Raw genomic sequence first — 24284 nt, forward strand, 5'->3', positions numbered from 1 at the left:
AGGACAGAGATTGCCTAAGTGTGAACCCCAGGTCTACCTGCTCACTAATTGTATGACCAGGAGCAGGGCACTTAAACTCACCAAACCTCAGTTTTTCTTATCGATAAAATGGAAATAATTTGTCTTCCCCATATAACTGTTGTGAGGATGAAGTGAGATAACATATATAAAGGTTTTAATAAATATCAATCGAAATTTTTAAAAAAACAAGCAAAAATTAAAATAGACATACAGTGCCTGTTCTTGTGGAAATTACTGCAGTTTGGGGGAGGGATGTCAAATAAATATATGACGTTATACACTATGACTAGTGTTGTGGAGGCATAATAATAAAATGTCCCCAAATTAGCACAGATTGGAGAGGGCACTAATGTAAAGGGAGAGACAGAAAACATCAAAGAGCACCTAGCATTGCTAGAAACCATACAGAGATTGCAAAAAGACACAGCTTCTTGGCCCAACTGTGTCAAGAATGAGGGGCCAGAGACCATTTTTGGAAGGATAGAAAGAAGGAATAGGATCATTCTCACTGAATGAGTTCTTCAACTTTAGTAAGAGACTCTTGCATGATGGGGGAGATACCCGCCGCCCCCCGCAAAAATGTGACTGGCCAGATTAGAGCAGGGTCATTAGCACTTGTATAAGTAGAAACTAAATCAGAAAAAAAACTGTTACTGTTGTGTTTTGTGACCCTATTGTAATCACCTGTCCATTTCAAGAACCCTCAGACCAATAGGGCAACTTGATAATGTGTCAAGGTCCGATGCAAGACACAAAGGGTCATAAGTTACATCCTTCCTCTTCAGCCATTTCTGCTACTCACCGTTGCCATGCCCTTGATGACACTGACTCTCAGAACTCATGCTGCTGCCTGAAAAAGCCTGCACTGTTACCACCTCTGCTTGGATTCAAGCCTGCAGTTCCTTGTGCCTAGAATGTTCTTGCATGCTTCTACTCAAACCACATGCTTCGAGTCAAAAGTTAACATATGGCATTCCCCACCCTCCCCCCATCCCCCATCAACACAATTAGTCAGTCCCTGCATTTTGTACTAGGTACTCTGTACAAACTACAGTGTGGAACATCAGTAACTCACGGTTCCATCAGGGACCTATCCTCAGGGACACCTGTCCTGAATCTTCAACTCTTAATTAGAGGAATAGTTACAATTCTAAGTGTTTGCAAGATACCAGGCACAGGGCTCAACATTTTCTGGATATTATGTCACTCAAACTTGGAACAAGTCAAAGAGAGAAAAACCTGTGTAGAGCAGCAGAGAAATATCCTAAATACCATGCAGTGGAGAAAAATGAAAAAAGTATGAGACAACATTTCTTTAAGAAATAAAAGTGTTTTTTTTTTAATTTTTTTTTCAAAAAAAAAATTTGGGACAGAGAGAGACAGAGCATGAACGGGGGAGGGGCAGAGAGAGAGGGAGACACAGAATCGGAAACAGGCTCCAGGCTCGGAGCCATCAGCCCAGAGCTGACCGCGGGGCTCGAACTCCCGGACCGCGAGATCGTGACCTGGCTGAAGTCGGACGCTTAACCGACTGCGCCACCCAGGCGCCCCTAAAAGTGTTTTTAAAAAACAGAAAAAGAACAGCAACTTCATTTAAGCCTGTGACTCATTTGGTCAGTCAATGCATGTTAAGTATTAAGAACCTTGTTTAGCATACATAATAATCAGTATATAAATTTTGAATTAATATAATATTGTTTCTATTTAATTTCTCTGTTTGAACATTTCAGTGAGTTTTACATCTTTCTTGGGGAGATAAGGCACTAAATTTAGAAATTATAGATTTTCTGGTAACGTGAAATTGATAGCTAGTTTTTTGTTAAGTTTCACCCTGTAGCACCCTGAGGAGAGTATAATGACAAGAAGTGAGGAGACAAATTGACAATACCATCAACTACCCACTAGCAAAAGGAAGCTTGCTATGAATTCCCAAATGCAAGAGGCGTTGAGCCTGGATGAAGAGAGAAATGAAATATACACAGACATTCTATGACATGTATTACGATCCAAATCCCAATCATTGCATGGTTATGTTAAGCAACAGAAGTCCTAACACAAAAAATATTCGAAGAAATAACCACTGAGGAAATACCAAACACTCAAACATACCTCTCTGCTTCATAATAGCTAACCTACCCAACCAAAAGATCAATGTATTTGAAGGTCAGAGTTTGGTTTACTTCGTCATGCTATCCTCAGAGGATACATTGTAGCCATAATGAAAACCAATCACAGGAGAAAATTGCCATATTTTAATTGTGGATGCATCTATTGAGCCATGAGGATTGATGTGTAGCAATCTAGCAATTAAAGGAAAAGCAAAATAGATGACGATCCAATAGAGCTTCGAAGAGAATTGAGATACACAGATTAAGAGAAACCTTTGAAAAATTCCATGAAGTTCTCCAGAGGGTTTTGTGAAACTAACACCCTTTTTGAATGAGCCATGAATAACCGTAATGGAGTGCTGGAAATATTATGCACCTCTCAATATTTAATTTTTTATTGGTTTCATGTATGAATTCGTACATAGTCAAAATTCTGTATAGCATTTCACAGTCTTTGTTTTTCAAGATCCATTCCATCAAATACTTTATTACGATATATTAGAAAATGTTAGTTTTGTTTCCCATGTTCGTGCATTTCATGGACATTTGCTTGGTATCTTCTTTCATCAAATCATAAGGACCGTCAGTATTTGTGAATGGTTAACTCTTATTCTGCACAATGTACTTATAAAATGGCTTCCTTTCGCAGGGCAGGAAGCTGGAGAAGGAGAGTGCGAGTGATAAACCCTTTCTATCTTTAAGGAGTCTGTGTCTCTCTTGTCCATTGAATGTTCCGTGAACCACATATGTGTCCACAGCCACATTTCTAAATTTATGTGCCCTGATAATGCCCTTTTCCAGAACCTACTTCTTCCATTCCAGTCTCATGGTAGAAGGAACACCTCAGTGTTCAGAGGTGAATAATTGAATAAAATTACTTTGAGCCAACTTTCACTTTTTAATTTTCACAGATTTGATTTTAGACCACATTGGAAACAGAGTCAGAAATAATTTACATCCCATTTAGCCATACACCAAATATTTACTGAGAAGTGCCTATGGACCATTTATCTAAGTATGTGCTAATCATTAGCTATACAACCATGAACAAAGTAAAATGACTCCTGGTCCTTGTGGTGCTTTAGTTCAGGTTGTCACAACTGCAGAGGAAAGCAATTCTTTGTGTGATTATCGCAACTTCCATGATTTGCTCAAGACCATGAATGATAGGTAATGGCAGAATCAGTATAATGGGAACTTGTCACAGTGCACTTTGTATGTCTACAAGTCCTACTACTTAACCTTCTATCTTCTTTCTTTCTTCCTTCCCCCCCCCCCGCCACCTGAATGGATTATCTGCCTCTGCTAGAGCCAAGAGTTCTAATTCAGCATCATTGTTCATTAAGAAGAACACAGATGAGCTTCAAAGTGTTCAAGATTCTCCCTGAAGACCACATCCCTCAGCCTATTGTGCAGTTGATCCAGGATCACATGACTATATTCGGAACAGCGGGATGTGAACAACAGTGAGGCACCTGTTCTATTTCTGTCCATAAAACCCCATACACACATTTATCCTGTTTTGGTGATGTTGACACCAAAAGAGGGAAGGAACCTGGCTTCTTGAAGTCACCAATTAGTGCAAAGATGATGTGTCCCAAGGACATGGAATGTAATATAATCTAGCCTATCCCTACTAAAAGAGTCGTGTCACTCATTTCAAAATTGAATAAATATATACTCTGTGTCAACTATACTTCAGTAAAAAAAAATCAAACAAATAGTTTTTAAAATGTGGCAACTACATCAGCTTTGCAACTGTTAAAAATCAAAGGCAAATAAAAATGTAGTCCCTACCTCTGAGGAAGATAATTTTAATTGTGGGAAATGTAACACAAGCCGATATTTTGTTTTTTTTTAATTCAGTTTATTCATTTATTTTTTTGAGAGAGACAGCAAGCAGGGTAGGGGACGAGAGAGAGAGAAGGAGAGAGAGAATACCAACCAGGCTCCACACTGTCGGTGCAGAGCCTGATGCAGGGCTCAAACTCACCGACCATGAGATCGTGACCTGATCCAAAATCAAGAGTCAGAGGCTTAACCAACTGGGCCTCAACCCAGTGGTTTTTACCAGGGCCCCAACAAGCAGATATTTTAATACACTTTTTCAGGCAAACTGTGAAGGGCAAAAATGTTGTCAAAAGCAGTTATCTCCTGGATTCCCACTCGATTTTGCTGTAAGGTTATAACTGCTCTAAAACAGCAGTCTATTTGTTTTTTTTGTTTTTTTTTTGTTTTTTTTTTATGAAATTTATTGACAAATTGGTTTCCATACAACACCCAGTGCTCATCCCAAAAGGTGCCCTCCTCAATAACCATCACCCCCCCCCCCCCCCCCCCCCCCCCCACCAACCCTCAGTTTGTTCTCCGTTTTAACAGTCTCTTATGCTTTGGCTCTCTCCCACTCTAACCCTCTTTTTTTTTTTTTTCCTTCCCCTCCCCATGGGTTCCTGTAAGTTTCTCAGGATCCACATAAGAGTGAAACCATATGGTATCTGTCTTTCTCTGTATGACAGCAGTCTATTTTGAAAGTTAGGAGAAGGTACTTGCTATCTCATAACAAGAATCTTGAATTTGAAGGTGGTTAAATATGAAGTGGAAGATTGAGGATTTTCATTTTTCCTCTCTCTCCTTCAGTGTTGATTCTTTTTAAATTTTTTTTAATGTTTATTTTTATTTTTGAGAGAGAGTGAGCAGGGGAGGGACAGAAAGAGGGAGACACAGAGTCTGAAGCAGCCTTGAGCTGTCAGCACAGAGCTTGACACGGGGCTCAAACCCATGAACTGTGAGATCATGACCTGAACCGAAGTCGGATGCTTAACCAACTGAGCTACCCAGGCACCCCTCAATGTTGCGTTCTTTTTTAGCAAGAGGCATCCATAGATAATTACCTATATCATAGAAATAAAAAAGAATTAAAAATTATTTTGCCAGGACTTAAATATAGGAAATGTAATTAATGACACTTTTAATGAATATTTAAAATTTTTCCTTTTTATACGAATATTTACCCATATGTGGACAACCAAAAAATACATTCCAACTTCAGGTTAGCAGGGAGAATTTTGATGCCTTGTGCTGGATAAAAGCAATACCACCTTTCAGTGTATGCATACATCTGTTCAACAAGAAGCACCTTCCATTCGTTAGGCTCTGCTGCTCCAAAACTTTTATAGAATCTATACCTTCCAAAGCATCCATGACCAAGAGTCCCTATTTTATAGCACTTGTTATGCTATAAAATTTACATGAATTTGTGACTATGTATTTCCCTGTCTCTTTCCTAAACCATAAACTCCAAGAAAGCTGGGTCTACATCTGTTTTTACTCATTAATATACTATATTCTTGCCCTGGCATAGCCCTCTACGTAGCACCTGGCACATGAGTACTTGATAAATATTCATGAAGTTAGTTAACTGATTATTTAATACACTGAAACATAATAACCTCTGAGTTGTTTCTTAGATTAAAAAAAGCAATGCACAGAACAATGTATACGGTATCTTTCCATTTGCCAGTGTATGCAAGATATATACATGTGTGTCCCTACAAAGATAAAAACTTTGTGGAAAACAACCCAGAACTATTAATATCGATCCATTTAAAGAAGGAAACTGCAGGTCTAGGTTGTGATCACTTCTTATTGTGGATTCATTCATATGCTTTACTGGAATATTTTACCATGAACATATATTATTTTTCAATATAAAAGCATAAAACCGAACAATAAATAGTGTAACCATTGCCAATATATATGGAAAGGTACTAACATTTTTTACGATTTGTAAAATGAGAAAATAAAACTCCACACACCTTTTAAAGTTGATTTTTAATAAAAAATTATGTATATTTAAGATGTACAACATGATGTTTGGTATACACACACAGTGAAACGATAACTGCAATCAAGCTAAGTAACCATATCCATCTCCTAACAGTTATCATTTTGTGTGTTTAGTGATAGCATCTGAGAACTACCCTCTTTGCAAATTTCCTGTATACAATACAGTATTACTAACCATAGTCACCATCCTGTATATCCTATTTCTGGAACTCACTTATCCTACGTAAATCAAATATTGCACTCTTTGACCAATATCTCTCCATTTTCCCCAACATCCCTGCCCCTTTAACCATGTTATACCCTCTTAGAACTTGACATTTTTTAGATTTCGTATATAAGTCAGATCCCACATATATGTAAAATTATGCACTATTTGCCTTTCTATGTCTGGCTTATTTCACTTAGCATAATATCCTCCAGATTCAACCATGCTATGGATGATGGTATCTCTTTCATTTTTAAAACTAAATGTATATGATCACTATTTCCTCATGTGTTCATTCATTGATGGACATTTAGATTATTTTCAAGTCTTGGGCTAATGTGAATAATGCTGCAGTGTGGGCTTCCTTTGCTCATTATAATTATATAATAATATTATATTATGTATTTCATAATATATGTTATAATTATATAATAATAATAATCTTATTTTGTTATCTTTTCTGATGTCTCTCCACCTGGTACTGAAACTCTTTCACTGCCATATCTTTTAGCTAATAGATGAACCTTTCTACTCAGGGAGATTAAGACAGGTTGTCTACCCTGGATTCAGCTGCCTCTGCCTTTCATAACTCCTATCTATAAATTCCTTAACTTACCAATGTTAACTCATAAGTAGGGACATTTCTGCACCCCCCCCCCATTCAGCAGGAAGAAGCTACTGAAGCTACTCCCACCCAAATGCCAAAGATTTGTCAATTGTCAAGCTGTCAGGGGGAAATGTGGAGGTCACTTTTAGGCAACAGGCTTGAGCAATGGAAACCTGAGTAAGGCAAAAGGGCCCACTGGGACCACCAAGCTGAAGGCAAATAGGCTCATTAAGTGAGCCACCTTGAAATAGCCATAAGACCTAACTAACCAATGGGCTACTTACAACCAGGCACAGTCACCAAAACATGGAGAATTTCATACTTTCCCACACCTCCTTACTCTGCCCATGACTGTGGCCCCTCACTACTGCCTTGTCGCAGTCTCTCCTGCCCACTAGTCCCTCGCAGGGTATTCAATAAACTTTCATCTCTTTAAAAGAAGGAGAAGAAGAAGAAGAAGAAAGAAGAGAAGAAGAAGAGAAGAAAGAAGAAGAAGAAGAAGAAGAAGAAAGAAGAAGAAGAAGAAGAAGAAGAAGAAGAAGAAGAAGAAGAAGAAGAAGAAGAAGAAGAAGAGAAGAAGAAGAAAGAAGAAAAAGAAAGGAGAAGAAGAAGAAGAAGAAGAGTGGAGGAGGAGGAGGAAGAGGAGGAGGAACAAAAAGAAGGAGAAGGAGAAGAACTGGTTTCATTTTCTATGAACAAACCCAGAAATGGGATTGCTGGATTGTATGGTAGTTCTATTTTTAGAGTAAGTTCATACCGTTTTCCATAATTCGTAAACCATTTACATTCTCACCTAAAGTGCACAAGAGTCCTCTCCTCTCCACATCTTTGCCAACACTTGTTATCTTTTCTTTTTGATAATAACCATAAACAGATGTGTGGTGAGAGCACCTCTTTGATTGGCATTTCCCTGATGATTAGTGGTGTTGCATATCTTTTTATATACCTATTGGTAATTTGTATGTATTCTTTGGGAAAATATCTATGAATGTTCTTTGCCTATTTTTAAATTTTTGTTGTTGTTGTCTGGTTTGGTTTGCCATTGAGTTGTTCGAGTTCCTTACATATTTTGGTTGTTAACCTCATCAGATAATGTGGTTGGCAAATATTTTTTCCCAATAAATAGGTTGCCTTTTCAGTGTGTTTATTGTTTAAGCTGCTGAGCAGGAGCATTTTATTTTGATGTAGTCTCACTCGTTCATTTTTTGTTTTGTTTTCTGTGCTTTTGATGTCATATCCAAAAAATTATTCCTAAGACCAGTGTCAAGGAACATTTTCCCTATTTTATTTCTTCTAGGAGTTTTTACAGTTCCGGGTCTTACATTTATGTCTCTATTCTATTTTGAGTGGATGAATGCATATGCTATAAGACCAGGGTCCCTTATGGCTCTTTTGCATAATTCCATGTGCCTTTTTACTGCAACTCTCTCACTTTTGTCTAGAACCTCAGCACTATAATATCCATTTAAACTTCTCATCTCATGGTTCTAGGACTTTGCCCTCCCCAGGCTAGTATCATGTTGGCTCTGTCATATATTTGCTGTATTGTGTGTGTGTGTGTGTGTGTGTGTGTGTATGCAATGTTTACATATATAAGAAAACACATAAAATATATTTCCATAACTATATCTATTCAAGAGAGTTATATCAATCAAATATCTCTCACAAGAAAGATCCAATTTTTCAAAAAATGGGTAGAAAAGAGAACAGAGTAGAGGCAAAGGCAAGCGTCATTATTTCCCTGAGAGTTCAAAACTATTTCCTTCCCTTTGTTAGCTTCATCAGGAAGTACCAGGAAGTGCTGCCTCTCTTTCAAAAAATTCTTTTATTGCTCTATCATGAGTTTCTAAAATTCCAAAAGAGCATAATGGTCTTTTTTTTTTTTTTTTTAATGGAAGATCCTTTGGAAATAGCCATGAGTTAATCATAAAATGTTTACTACTCCCTCCCGGTGTGACAGCTATTTGAGTTTTCTTCCTTCATTATCTTCCTTCTGCCCTGACTTCCTTCTTCCTTTCCTTCCTTTTTCAGGAACAAGAATAATGCTGCTCCACAAAGAATAATTGCTCGAAATATCAGAAAGATCAGGTTCTTGACAGAGTTGTGCCTCTAACCCCACGACCTTGAGGAGATCAATTTCCTCACTTGACAAAGAAAGGGCTCAGCCCAGGTTATGTCTAAGGTTGTTTTCACTTCTAACATCTCTGTGACTTGAAAAAACTTTACGATAGTGCGTTTGAAGCCTGAGCAATCGGTAATTAGCTCTTCAGAGAAACCACTGCAGCAAAATGCTAACAAACTCTGCTTGCCAGTGTGAGACTGAGGCTTCAAGACCCAATTTTGTGACTTTCTAACAAGATGCCTTGGGCATTATTAGGATTGATTGGGCGCTCAGAGATCGGCAATTACCGAACTTGAAAGAAAGTATTTATTTCACTCCTAAACAAGTTTCAGAGGAGCTAATTAATCAAGGCAATTTTAAATAAGAAAACTTCCCAAGTGATGATTGCTGTTCAACTCTGAAAGTCAGGTCCCAGGGCCTGTCACAGGAGAGGCAGCAAAGAAGGGCTGACCCTGGGGGTGGGCAATTTCTTTGTAAGTCGGTGCAGGGCGGAGGGCCACTTTCCGGCATTATCATTTTCTTGATTGCTATCCTGTCTTGCTGTAGTGAGGTCCTCTGACCTACAAAATAAAATAAAAGTTTACTCCAAATTTAGCAAAATCTGGCAAACCCAGGAGTTTAAATTAATTATAAAAATCAGAAGCTGTAGGAAAGGCTGTAATTCCCATCTTCGCGCTGTTGAAGAATGTCTGTCTTGCATGCGGACACCTCTTGGTTTGAACACCAGCCCTTGATCTTGAACGTGTTATTTCAAACCGTTTTATTTACAGTTGGGGCATCTAATTATATAAAGTGATACTGTGGCAACAATTTAGATATGAAGAGAAAGACAGAGAGAGACAGACAGGAGGGGAAGGAGGGAGATGGGGGGGTGGCGGGGGTGGAGAATAAATTAAGCTATTGAACAAAAGAAAACAATGTATTTTGACTAAAGAGCAAAATGTGGGAACTTCTAACTAGAAGAAAAAGGAAACACTGAAAAAGCTATATTTAAGGCTTACACCAGTCAAGTAAAAGTAAACTTTGTGAATGTAGATAAAAGAAGCTAATAATCACAATAGTCAACTTTCATAGGTTAGGGTGAGGAAACATACACACATTTCTAAGTTATGTAATAAACTGCAAGCTAACATTTGATAGGGACACATGGATAACTCGGTTGGTTAAGCATCTAATTCTTGGTTTTGGCCCAAGTCATGATCTAATGACTCTTGAGTTCAAGCCCTGCACCAGGCTCTGCACTGACAGCATGGAACCTGCTTGAGATTCTCTCTCCCTCTCTCTCTCTCTCTGCTCCTCCCCTCCCTCTCTCTCTGCTCCTCCCCTCCTGTCTCTCTCTCTGTCTCAAAAGCAAATAAATAAATAAATAAATAAATAAATAAATATTTAAAAAAGAAAATTCAATGGACTGTAAAATACTGTGTACAGTAAGAATATCAAAGATTACATATGTTGTATAATATGTATATACTGTAATATTAATGTATTATATTTTATATATTTATATATAATTACATTTCTATATTATAACAGAACCTAAAATACAGGTGACCCTTTAATAACACAGGTTTGAACTCTGGGGATCCATTTATAGGTGGATCTTTTAAAAATAAATATACTACATGCCATTAAAAAAATGACAACTCTTGTTTCAGTTCCTTCCAATGTAACAGTAGGTTAAACAGCAGTGCCTGCAGTGGAGAATGAAATGAAATAAGGCACATAATGTTCCTGGAAGGTAGTAAGAGCTTAAGAGAGATAGTGGTTCTCATTATGTGGCCATCACTCTCCTCTTACCCAGGCCATTCCACTAGATTCTACTAGATCCCTAACCGCAGTCACTCCTCATTCTTGACCATCCTCCACTAAGCCCCCTCTCCAGTTGGGTAGCCCTACCCATTATAAGTGTTGCCCTCTTGCAATAGAAAGAATAATGCCCAACTCCCCAACTGATGAGGCCATAATTTGACTCTATCTGTTGTATCCATTTCCCCAACACTTTCCTTCACAGTTCCTATAATTTCAGCTAAATCAGATCCTTTCTGTCACATCGTGTGCCCTTCCTTGTACCATGCTCACCACCTGGTATCCTCACCATGACTAGACATCCAACTCCTACTTTCACTGCCAATCTCAAGGATCTCCCTCTCCATGAAACCATTCACACCCTTAATCCAGTATGAAGCTTCCTTCTTCTTTTCCTCCTTTATCTCCTCCTTCCTTTATTCCTTCCTTCTTTCCTTTGAGCCTCCATTAAGCCATTTGCTTCTTATGTTGTTATAAATTGTAGTCATTTATATATTAGCCATGTTTTATTTGGTTGGAAATTCCCAAAGGATACAGACTCTATCTTTCTGGTTATTTTGATAATAGTTATAATAAATGCCAACAAATCTCTCTACTATTTGAACTTCAATAAATAACCCTTATTTCATTGTAATAAATGGTTATAATTCTACTTTATAAATGAAGAAAATGAAGCCCTCCTAGAAGCAAGTTAGCTTCTGGGGATCACAGTGAAAGTTAGTGGTAGAGTCTAAAACTCCACTCTTTGACTTCATATCCAGTGATCTTCTCAGCTCAATATTTTCTTGATCTTATAGGGACAAGATTAACAGTCCGTTATCAATGTTGTCAATGATCCTTATGCTCTCAAACTTCCCCCGTAGCTACTTAACACATGTGCCATAGTATTAGCTGGATCTCAATTTTACAAAACAAACTTATATAAAACTGTTAGCATGTAACTTCCCCAGCCTGATTCCCCTTTTCTCCTCCTTCCCTCTGCCCCCTGCACATTATTTCAGACCAAAGGATCCAGAGGACCACAGCCTCCTAAAACCTTTAGAAGCAACTCATCAGGTGGAAAAATTCATGGCACAGGGCCCTCAGGTTTAAAATTTGGCAAATCAAGATATGGGGCAGGAGTGGTGATGGATCTTTTACATCAGCAAATAGTAAATTAAATCCTTGAAGTCTAGACATTGACCAGACCAATGCTTTAAAACAGTGTTATTGGCCAAAAATGAATAATAAATAGGTTAAACAGGTTTCTCTCAAATCCCAGCTTAATTAAAAATAAAACAAGAGGAGAGCTACTGTCCTTGAAAAGGACAGCAAAGAATTAAGTGGACATTCTGAAGACACTCTGAGTTTTTTGTTTTGTTTTGTTTTGTTTTGTTTTGTTAAGGTTTATTATTTGTGAGAGAGAACGCAAGCAGGGAAAAGGGGCAGAGAGAGTGGGAAGACCCTGAATCTGAAGCAGGCTTCAGCCTCTGAGCTGTCCACACAGAGCCCGACAAGGGGCTAGAACTCACGAACCACAAGATCATGACCTGAGCCAAAGTCAAGACACTCAACCAACTGAGTCACCCAGGTGGCCCATAGAGGTTTTTTTGTTTGTGTGTTTGTTTTGTTTTTGTGGATTTTTAGTAGTTTCTTTTTTAATAATCATGGAATTTTTTTTAAATCATATTTGGCCAGCCTCACCACACAAATATAACTGCTACTAAGTTAGATAATGTATTTATTTTCTCTCTTTTTTTGCCTTTCTTCCCTATGTAGTGCTTTTAAAACATGTCATATCCTTTTATTTTTATTTCAGTTAATGTGATGTCTTTAAGGTCGTCTGTGTTGTACCATGTAGAAAAATCTTACTCGCTTTCAAGGCTGGATAATATCCCATTTGTACAGACAGACCACATTTCAGAACCCACTCATCCTTCAATGGCTGAGTTGTTTCCAGCTTTGGGCTCTGGTAAATAGCGCTGCTGTGAATGTCAGTCAACATTTTAGACATGCAAAGACAAAGCAAATATTTTCTGCAGAGAAAAGGATGAATATGATAACATAAAATATTGGACGGTTTACAGTCATTCACTCAACAATGTAACTAAGTCCCTACTCTGTAGCAGGCATTCTGCTAGGGAAACAGTGGTGACAAAATTAAAAAAGCAGGCGGAGTAGAGCTGTGCCAAGAAATATGGGCACGAAGAAAGGGGCGGCTGGTTCCCCTGGCCTGGTAAGGCTCCAACTGTGGGGACAGCTCATGCGGCATCTTTCGAACGCGTAGTTCACACAGAAGGGTCTCATGGCATGTCCCATGGACCCCACAGAGACTGAGCCCTACAAGCACAGTTCTGTTCTCTGCCTTAGAGCAACATGCTAGTGTGGCCTAAGCCAGGCACCTGAACAACCACTTCCACAGCCCCATGGTGGATGAGGGACCATGGTGCTGGATGACAGGTACGTGTCCATGGGGATGCATTCAAGCAAGAGTTGGTAAATAGGTGGGGCTGGTGGAGTCTCTGGAAAATGTAGCTCCATGTAGGTTCCCGAATCTGCCTTCATATTTACCACATACATCTGTAGCTTTCGTCTGATTATCATTTTACTGATGTCTACGCTGCAGCCCGACAGCCTAACGTGAATGTTCGGCACATTAGAGGTTCATCAGAGTTTGAAATGCACGATGGGCAAACCTTAGAGTGAATCAGAAGTCTATTTTCGTTATAACGAGAAATCTCAATCTTGAATTTGTCAAAAAGAAGGAAAACCAGCTTTCATATCCTTTCTCTAAATTTAATTTCAGTTCCTTTAAACACAGGAATGCTGTAAAAATTCATTTTCAAATTAGTACTCAAATTTGTGCCTCAGGAATTGTTCATAGTAATTTCAACCAAAAACCCGGAGTAAAACTGTTGTGCTCACGGAAGCAAACTCAAGTTTCCCATTCAGAAATTCAGAGAGAAGTTATTTGTGATTTTTATGCAAATTCAAAACATCTTCCCTATAATTTTGTATTTTACTTTTATTGTTACTATATTATATTTCAAAATAATGAGTCTTCTAAGCAAACCTCAGGTAGATATTCCAATCATTTCCCAATTTCTTCAGTATTCTGAAAAATTATCACTTTTCTTTATTTTACCATGACATGATGGTAACTATGCAATCGTTAATTTTACGCATCAACTTGGCTGGGGCACAGCGCCCAGATATGTGGTCACACGTATTTCTGGATGTTTCTGTGAGGGTGTCTTTGAATGAGATTAACATTTAAAATCTTAAACTTTGAAGAGATTGCCCTCCATATTGTGGTTGGGCATCATCCAATACCTTGAAGGCTTAAAGAGAATAAAAGACTAACCTCTTCTGAGTAACAGGGAACTTTACAGCAGACTGCTCCCAGACTTGAACCACAGCCCCAGTTCTTCCTGAGTCTTCAACCTGATGGTCTTCAGATTTGAACTGTAACATCAGATCTTTCCTGGGTCTTCAGCTTGTGAACCCACCCTTCAGAGTTTGGACTTGCCTGCCTCCACAATCCCATGCGTCAATTACTTTAAATAAATCTAATTCCATCTATCTACCCATCCTGTTGGTTCTGTTTCTCTGGAAGACCCTGAACAATGCAAACACCAATGAGAGTAGCAAACAACTAATGCTCATTGTTTACCAAGGCACCATTCTAATCATTTTACAAAAATTAACTGTGTAACTATTATTATTATCATCCCCACCTTATGTATGTGGTTCTAGAAGCTCAGAAGGATTAAGTAACTTGGCCAAGTTCACACAAGTATTAAGCAACGTGGTCAAAATATGAACCCAAGCTTGGGTGTAGGCATATGCTCTTATCTAATAATCAATATAGTTCCTTTCAGAGCTGCTTAGGAATAGGGTTTCTCAGGGACACCTGGGTGGCTCAGTTGGTTGAGCATCTGACGCTTCATTTTGGCTCAGGTCATGATCTCACAGTTAGTAGGGTTGAGCCCCACGTTGGGCTTTGCACTGGCAATGCAGAACCTGCTTGGGATGTTCTCTCCCTCTCTCTCTCTGCCCTTCCCTGCTTGCACACACTAGCACTGACTCTCTCTTTCTCTCTCTTTCTCTCTCAAAATAAATAAATAAACTTTAAAAAAAGGGAATAGGGTTTCTCAAACCACAAGTTGAGTCTTATTAGTGGGCAGTGAAATCAGTTTAGTAAGTCATGGCCAGCATTATTTAAAGAAATTTAGAATAGAATAGAATAGAATAGAATAGAAGTAAAGCAGAAGTCACCAAACTTTTCTATAAAAAGCTATATAATATGTAGGGCACCTGGGTGGCTCAGTAGGTTAAGCCTCTGACTTCAGCTCAGGTCACGATCTCACAGTGCGTGAGTTCAAGCTCTGCATCAGGCTCTGTGCTGACAGCTCAGAGCCTAGAGCCTGCTATGGATTCTGTCTCCCTCTCTCTGCACCTCCCCCTCACACTCTGTCTCTCTCTCTCAAAAATAAATAAACATTTAAAAACAGCTATATAATATGTAAATATTTTAGGCTTTGAGGGCAGACTGTCTCTGTGACAACTACTTAGCTCTGTTCCTGTAGCCCCGAAGCAGCCGTGGGCAAGCCACAAACCAGTGGTTCTGTCTTACACATTTTTGCCCCACAGAGAATATCTGGATACATTTCTGATGCAATGACTGGGGTGGGGATGGTACAGGCATCTAATGGGTAAAGGCTAGGATGAGACCAACCATCTTGCAGTGCAAAGAACAATGCCCACCACAAAGAATAATCCAGTCCTTAAAATGCCAGTGGTGTTGCCATTGAAAAACTGACGTCAAAAGATGGCCGCATTCCAACAGAACTTCATTTATGGATGTTGAAATTGGAATTCCAAATAATTTCCAGGGCCATGAAATATTACTCTGCTTTCGATCTAACTGATCATTTCAAAACATAAAACCCATTCTTAGCTTGCAAGTTATAAACAGGTGCCAGGCTGGAAATGACCCACATGCCAGTCCCTGGAAATTGAGTAATCAAAATGTATCGCAGGTAGTTAAACTACACACACACACACACACACCACACACACACATATATATTAACTATGGGACGTGTAGTTAAACTATATATGTGTGTGTGTGTGTGTGTGTATGGATATTTTAACTATGGGTCATGTTTGAAAGACATGATTCTTTGGGGATAAATTATTCTTTTCTGAGTGTGAATTTAAGTTATAGTACCTCTCTGAATTATGGTTGATTCAGCGTGCTCTCCTTAAATTAGAGTCTCATAAGAAATTCTGGGTTGAGACTCTACAGGAAACACCTGTAGATGAAGAACTGAACTCAGTTTGGATACACTCAGCCAAGACCCAACTCTGAGGGCTTACATGTGGCGTTGTTCCAGACTAGTGGCCAAATCTTAGACAAACGGTCTGTGGAAGGACTCCTTTGTCTCATGGGATTGCCTTGCCCGGAGTCCACAAAGCAAGCCACGTGAAGACTCAGGGCAGCCATGTTGTAGCCCAAGTCATTCTTAGAATCACACTGGCTACTTCCACTTTTTAATAAAGTCTCATTCGTAGTTGCAGCCTGGCCTCAACTGTGCTGAGGGTAACCTAGAATAAAGCGGGTCTGTGTGCAAGTTTGGGAGGAAACAGTGCTGTCTTGGAAGGGTGGCCACTAGCAGGAAGCAGAAGAGCCTTGGAGCAATGGGAATCGGGAGGTGCGGGAGGAGCCAAAGCAGCCTGAGGCAGCTGTGAAGGCGGGAAAGCAGCAGTGGCCATGTTCCTTCCCGTGGGGACTCTCTGAGCCACGTGGAGAAGACACGCTGGAATCACTCTACATTTCTTGTGACCGCTAAGGATGGGAGTTTCAGTCCATCACAATCTGGCCTGAAAGGGCATATGCCCTTTTCAGCTACTAGCCAAAGAAACCAGGGGATACTTAGGTTGTATACATACATAACAAACACATCTCTGAGTAAAAGGTGCCATCACAACCCTGAATTTGGGATTATTTCCTTAGGATGAATTATCTGAACTGGAATTACTGGGTTACTCCGAGGAAACCACAAAAGAATCCCTCAAGAGAAAGAGCCAGCAATTCTGTATCTGTCATTTCAAATTATATTATAGGCACATTTTAGAGTTAACTTGATCAATATTTTGAAATTCCTCTTGCCATTTCTAAAAACAAAACCTTTAATTCAATAGTTAAAATCTTTTCTGACGTCCGTTTTTTTATTTTCTTAAATTTTTAAAAATTTTATTATATTTGAGAGCGAGAGATAGAGAACGAGTGGGGGAGGGGCAGAGAGAGAGGGAGACACAGAATCCAAAGCAAGCTCCAGGCTCTGAGCTGTCAGTACAGAGCCCAATGCAGGGCTCGAACCCACAAACCGTGAGAGCATGATCTGAGCCGAAGTCAGACACTTAACCAACTGACCCCCCAGGTGCTCCTGTAATGTCCATTTTATAGTCTTCATCCTGAGATGCTTTCCAAACTCTCATTAAGATTTCCCCTTCTTCTGATATTCCATTCAGAACCCTTTCCCATACATCTATGAGGTCTTTACAAAAATACTTAATAAGAAAAGTACCAGGTATTTATTTCCTACAAATATTTCCCTCCTTTTAAAAAGGACTTTTAACTCTTTGACCTATGGAAGTTTCATGATAGGTAGGCAAATCCATCATTTTTTACACCCACTTTAAGATTATAAAATGCACCATTATCCCCCTATGTTTTAACATGTTTTACTGGTGTTATGCTTATGTTTGCCAGTCATTCTCTGAGTCATTTTTCAAAGCAAAGATTGAACCCCCAAAATATCCCTTCTTCATGTACTTCTCATTCCTTTCCCCAAAAAACTAAGAAATATTTGGAAGACATAGCTAGAGGGTATTGGCAAAGCTCTGTCTCTTCTCCAAGCTCAATTAATTCTATCTCAGGTGAAAGGAAATATCGGCATCCCAATCCTGTCCTTTCTTTCCCTACAAGACAGTACACCCTGGGACAGTATTTCTACTGAATGTTAACCAAGAATTCTTCACAAAGGGCCACATTGTCAAATGCCTTTGGGAAACACTGACTTAACCGAATATAAACAGGCTCATTTAATGTCAGATTTCGACGAACATCTTTAGAATCACCACAGGGAGGGGATGTGAAGCATATAAGGTTACAGTCTTCCCCAATTTATTTTACTATGACTTTTTCTATATCGATTAATTCCTCCCACAATTTGGGATGTTTGGGGCATGCTACCTTGGGAAAGCCCATAGGTGCCAATGGTGTCTTCTGCTCTCTCTATCCCAAGCACACATGGGGCCAAAGCACAAAGAAGGGTGAGCTATCATAAGGAGGATATAATTGTAAACTAAGGCACCAGCTATGGTGGAGTCCTGTCTATAAGTCACTGAACTCCCCACAATTCACTGGCTTTCTGATATCAGTAGACATAATCCTTATGATGGTTAAGCAGTGACTATCTCACTTGGCTGACTGCATCCTGTTTAAGGCCTAGTGGGAGTATGTGAATGTGTCCCAAGAAGCCAACCATATTGGGGGGGGGGGGGAAGGAAAATTATACATGGGGATGTAAGTTTCTAGGATGGCCATGTATGAGTGCAGCATGAGGCTTCTAAGAGTTTCATTAATTAAACAAAGCAAAAATAAAGGCTTTATTTTTTAACTCAGTACTGTGCAAATATAAGCCATAACTGTGATTGCGCACATTTTCTCAGTTAATGGGAAATCACACAGTAAACTAAAAAAAAAAAAATGTAAGATACTTTTTTTTAAGTACTGTTGATGGGATGCCTAGTAATAAAAGAGAAGTTTTTTTACATGCAGTAATACTTAGGGATTGTCACAGGTGAAAAACTACCTCAGTCAGTGTCACAATAGTAATATACCTTGTGTTTATTGAGCATTTGTTATAGCAAGACACAAAACTATGCACCTAATTTTTATTATCTGATTTAAATTATGCCAGGATGTTAAATGTTGTCTCAGAGTTTTAGCAGAGGCCATGGAATGAAGGACAAGCTAAGGTGGCTGAACTTGCTGAGTTTTTTGTTGTTTTTTTTATGCTTATTTACTTATTTATTTATTTTGAGAAAGAGAGAGATAGAGCACATGAGCAGCGAGGGGCAGAGAGAGGGGAAGAGAGAGAATTCCAAGCAGGTTCCAAGCCGTCAGTGCAGAGCCTGATGCAGGGCCTGAACTCAGGAACCATGAGATCATGACTTGGACCGAAATCAAGATTTGGATGCTTAACAGGCTGAGCCACCCAGGCACTCCTGAACTTGCTGAGTTTTAAACCAGAGTTGGGCCACCTGGGTGCCTCAGTTGGCTATGTGGCTGACTTTGGCTCAGGTCATGATCTCGCGGTTCACGAGTTTGAGCTCTGCATCAGGCTCTGTGCTGACAGCTCAGAGCCTGGAACCTGCTTTAGATTCTGTGTTTCTCTCTCTCTCTCTCTCTCTCTCTCTCTCTCTGTCCCTCCCCCACTCATACTCTGTCTCCCTCAAAACAATAAACAAACATTTAACAAATTTAAAAAAAAATTTAAAGCAGAGTGTGTGGACATCTTCTTGCTCAAGGGGTGGGAACATTCACCCTGGATCCTGGATCCTCCAGCATTACCAGATTGGGTCACTTTCCTCTACTGTCCCTAAGCTTGGAGGAGAGGCAGGCAGTCGGGGGAAGAGGTAAGGACAGTTTGGAGAGGATTCCTTCAAAGAGAATCGTCAATGTGCACCCTTATGCCTTTACCAGGCCAAGTGACAGAGCCTTCTCTTCCAGAGTTTGGAGGGCCTGGGAGTGCCTGTGTTTCCTGGAGCCAGACATGGGCCACAAGGAAGAGGGAAGGCTCTTAAAAAGGAAAGTCATCCTCCTGGCAGGGTGAGATCACCCTGGACTCAAGACCAGAAACCAGGGAGCTGCTGGAGGAGCCATAAATGTCCAGCCAGAGGGGGAGGTGGCTTCCCAAAGGACTAACAGATGGAATTCAGGGGTCCGGGTTGGTGGGGTCGAGGGGCGCTCTCACTCTGAAGAACCCACAAAGGAATCCCCCGAAAGACAGAGCCAGCAATCATGCATCTGTCACCAGATTCCAGCTGTTCCAGCCAACTCCTTCTGCCCTCTTTCTCTTCCTCTTTACATCCTGGCTTTGGTCCTGGACTGGCCGCACAGCAGCTGCAGTGTGGGGAGAAAAAGCCACCAGTAGTGACTTGGGTGGTCCCCTTTGACCACAGCAAGACTTTAGCACCTGAGACGGGGGAGAGAGGATGTTGTAATCTGGGAAAGGACATGTCCTCTGACATGACAGTGCACTTGATTTTCTAATACTTGGGGAATAAAGGAAATCTTGTGTTTCTTACTTCCAAGGAAAACCTACCAGAGCTGCCTGCAATGTTAATGAGCAGGAGGAAGGTCTGAGATGACACAGCAAGAGTGTGAAGGGGCAATGACGAAAAATAGGAAAGTTGCCTCCTACATACACCCCGTAAGCTTTAGCTTCCTTCAAGAAACTGGTTACAAATCCTCAGTAAGTTAGGCAGTATTATCCCTAGATATTTGGTGAAATTAAAAGACATCCCAGGAGGGGCGCCTGGGTGGCGCAGTCGGTTAAGCGTCCGACTTCAGCCAGGTCACGATCTCGCGGCCCGTGAGTTCGAGCCCCGCGTCAGGCTCTGGGCTGATGGCTCAGAGCCTGGAACTTGTTTCCGATTCTGTGTCTCCCTCTCTCTCTGCCCCTCCCCCGTTCATGCTCTGTCTCTCTCTGTCCCAAAAATAAATAAACGTTGAAAAAAAAATTAAAAAAAAAAAAAGACATCCCAGGAAAATCACAAAACTCAAGAGATGGCTCTAGGATTAGAATTGAGGTAACTGTCCCATCTGCCTCTGTGTCCCCTCCCAGTACTACATCCTAAGATCCTGCAACGGAACCAATACTGGGGGGTCTGGCACACTTCCAGTAACACGCTGGTTCCAGAGTTCTGCTGTTTTCACCGAATAGCTTTATGGGGGGGGGGGGCAACAAAATATGCTCATAGTTTATGAAGTGATTCTACCTGCATTATTTAATCCTCCTGATCATTTACAATAAGGTGGATATTATCATTACCTCTGTGTACCTCATTATGGACTTGACTGAGATGTCACAAAAGGTAATAAACAGAAGACCATCTTAGATCTGCTATCCTATCCACTGTGTAGATGCAGGAATGATGTTTGTTTTTTTCACCATTGTATGCAACACCAGGCTCAGTGCCTAGCACACAGAAGAAGTTCAATAATTATTTGTTGAATAAGTAAATGCATGACATTTTCCAATTCTAACTCTTTTTTTTGTCGTTGTTGTTGTTATTATATCATGTTGCTTCTCTACTATCTCCCGTGAAGACTCTTGGAGAAATTTGATCCCATCTGGGAAACTCGCTGTAAAACAAAGTTCTTGAATTTTAAATAAGTCTACCATAAATAAATTTGATAGCAAGTCATATTTTGGGCTTTTGTATCACATAAGATAATAAAAGACATTTTTCTCTGAGCCAGTAATCTGGCTAGGGTAAATGATCTCTAAAGCCCCATGGCTACAAAGCATGATATGATTGTGTGGGAGCTCACTGATCAATTGTCTATTTTCAGAGATTTCACATTAAACAATAATCGCTAGAAAATAACCCATCACACTTTGTATGTGGAAAAGTACACAAAAGTTTAGAACAGTTGTCTATCTATATAACCAGGAGACAGACCATGGCTCTCATTAAAAGCTTCTTAATCGACTTTGCTAAATTCATTTTAGGCAAATAGTTGGATGTAGGAGTTCCTTAAAATTCTGAGGACATTTCTACAAGGATTTAGCCCTGAGGCTACAAGGCCATCTAGGAATGCTGTTCCATTTCCTCCATGAAGCTCTCTGCTTTTTGTGTCTTCATTTCAAAGTCCAGAGATATAGCTATGTCAAGAAAAGATAAGATAGAATTGAGTCACTTTGTTGGGTCTGTGAGAGGACATAAAGGCCCTGGCATGGGAGCCCATTCTTCATATGCAGCGATGGTACATCACAGTGCTCAGACCTGACGTCTTCCCAGCACTTATCTTGCCCTTAATTCATAACCATCAAATTGAGCTGCCTCTGTGAACCCCCTTGTGATGCTACAAACCTACTGACCTTAAGAGAAACAGATAGATCTAGACTGAGAGCCCAACTTCACCTATGGCATTTCTCTGTACATTCTTGGCAGCATCATATGCACGATCAAATCCCAACCTGCAGAAGTTTAGGTAATAATACTCTCAACACCTTCCAGAAAATTGAGTTCTAAAAAAAATGTAGTCTTAGCACCTTCTGTCAGAAGCTTATTTTGGTGTTCAGTGCATTAGAGTGAAGCAGAAGTCTCTGTTACTATAAATGGCCCCTGTGAACCACCCACCTGTCAGAGTTGAACACAATTCCATCTCTAGGCCCTGAGATATATGTAGTTCTTCATGTCAAGGTCACTCCAAAAAAAAAAAAACAAAAAACAAAAAACTAGTGTATTACAAGGTTAAGCATAAAATTCTACATCCTTTTTAAATAGATTCCTTTGATGGGAGCTACGTAGGAGTGCAAAACCCAAAGGACTGCACATATCAAGGAGTCAGTAGGGAGAGAAAATATATCAGCAGAATAAAAAACAAAACAAAACACAATAATTGAAATTAAATAATAAAGGTTTTTTGAAAATAATTGGATTGTGAGGTGTCTGACAGAAGCAAAATTAAATACACGGTAGATGTGAACTATAATATTGGTATATTACAGAGGAAAAAAATCACATACAGGGCTTAATCAATCCATATTGACTGAGTAAATGAATAAGTGGATAGATGAGTGGGTAAATGAATGCCAACCAGCCCCCAACACTTACAAATGGCCTGGAATCTTAGGAATCCACACAATTAGTCTGTCTTTTTAGAATTGTCTCCCAATTTCCTGACGACATAAGAATTTAGGCCATACAAAACTTCCTCTTAGCAGCAGTCCTGTGGATGGCATCTTTGACTTCCTTGTTCCTCAAGCTGTAGATAAGTGGGTTCAACATGGGGATCACTGCAGTGTAAAACACTGACACCACTTTATTGAGATCCAGAGACAGACTTGCTCTAGGTCGTACATAAATAAAGAAAAGAGTACCATACAGGATGGAGACGGCCGTCAGGTGAGAAGAGCAGGTAGAAAAGGCTTTGCGCCTCCCATCCACAGAGTGGATCTTCATGATGGCGACAAGGATGTAAATGTAGGAGATCAGGATAGTCAGACCGCTGAAGACTCCAACAGCTCCAGCCACGACAAAAACTACCAACTTAGTAAGCCTTGTGTCAGCACATACAAGGGAAAGCAGGGGGGACATATCACAGAAGAAATGATTAATGACATTGGGCCACAAAAAAGACGAAATGCATTTGTTGTATGGGTCATGGTGTTCATGAACCCGATGACATAGGGACCAACCACCAGCTGGATACAGAGTCTCTGGGACATGGCAACAGAATACAATAACGGGTTGCAGATGGCCACATAGCGGTCATAGGCCATGGACACCAAGAGAAACACTCTGCTGCCACAAAGAACCCAAAAAACCACTGCTGCAAAGCACAGCCCAAGAAGGAGATGGCCTTCCTCTTCGCAAAGACGTCCGTGAGCATCTTGGGGCTCACAACAGAGGAGAAGCACATGTCCACAAAGGACAAGTGGCTGAGGAGAAAGTACATGGGTGTGTGAAGGCGGGAATCAATCCGAATCAGAATAATCATACCCAAGTTTCCGGTTAGATTGATGACATAGAAACTCAGGAAGAGCAGGAAGAGGGAGGCCTGCAATTGGGGGTTGTCACTCAAACCTGCCAAAATGAACTCTGTAACCCTTGTGTAGTTGTCACCGGCCATTGACTGGTTCCCGTTTCCCCTAGAAGAAGAGCAGAGGAGTCACAACAGATTTGCTGAACATATCTTCAAAAACGGGACACAGAAAAAATATACCAGTGGCTGGGAGAGCATCACGGGTGATATGACTTAGTTGCATGTTGTGGCCAAGGAAACAAAAGTGAAGTATAGACCAGTGCAAAAGATCGGATCTGAAGCCTTCATCTTCTAAGAGTCTGCAGAAATCCATCATTACAGAGATGAGAAACCAGAAACCTGGAAAATAGAAGCAGCTTTCTCAAGGTCACATGACTGATGGCAGAGAGCTTCCAGAAGACATGTCCAAGAACTCTCACTTCAGTGAACTTTGCTTGAGTTCTCCAGGTGAGCCCACACCTGGGGTAATGATGCAGGAGAGTGGAAGTGAGGCAAGGTGGAGAGAGTGAGCAGCCACTCATTTTTGGGATATACACACTTTGGAATTAGAACCCAAGCCTAAAGGCAGGGTCCCTCTGACCCTGGGAAAGTTACTCTTCCTCATCTGTGAAACAGGAATAATAATAGTAACACCTACCTTGTAAATTGCTGTGAGGATAACATGAGAGAAAGCTTGCAAAGTATTGAGCTTGCAAACTACTTATGAGGGTCTCATTGGGCACCTTGACAAGGGTATAATA

The 24284-nt window shown here is 40.2% G+C and overlaps 1 protein-coding gene across 1 annotated transcript; it reads right to left on the reverse strand.

Annotated features, from left to right (window-relative positions):
- Positions 1-22694: 22694 nt before the first annotated feature.
- Positions 22695-23631, reverse strand: LOC115526091 (olfactory receptor 1009-like). Its single transcript, XM_030333567.1, is given in 3 exon segments — positions 22695-23125; positions 23128-23292; positions 23295-23631. Coding segments are annotated over 3 exon segments (933 nt in total).
- Positions 23632-24284: the final 653 nt, after the last annotated feature.

This window comes from Lynx canadensis, chromosome D1, assembly GCF_007474595.2.
Source record: "Lynx canadensis isolate LIC74 chromosome D1, mLynCan4.pri.v2, whole genome shotgun sequence".
Classification (NCBI taxonomy): domain Eukaryota; kingdom Metazoa; phylum Chordata; class Mammalia; order Carnivora; family Felidae; genus Lynx; species Lynx canadensis.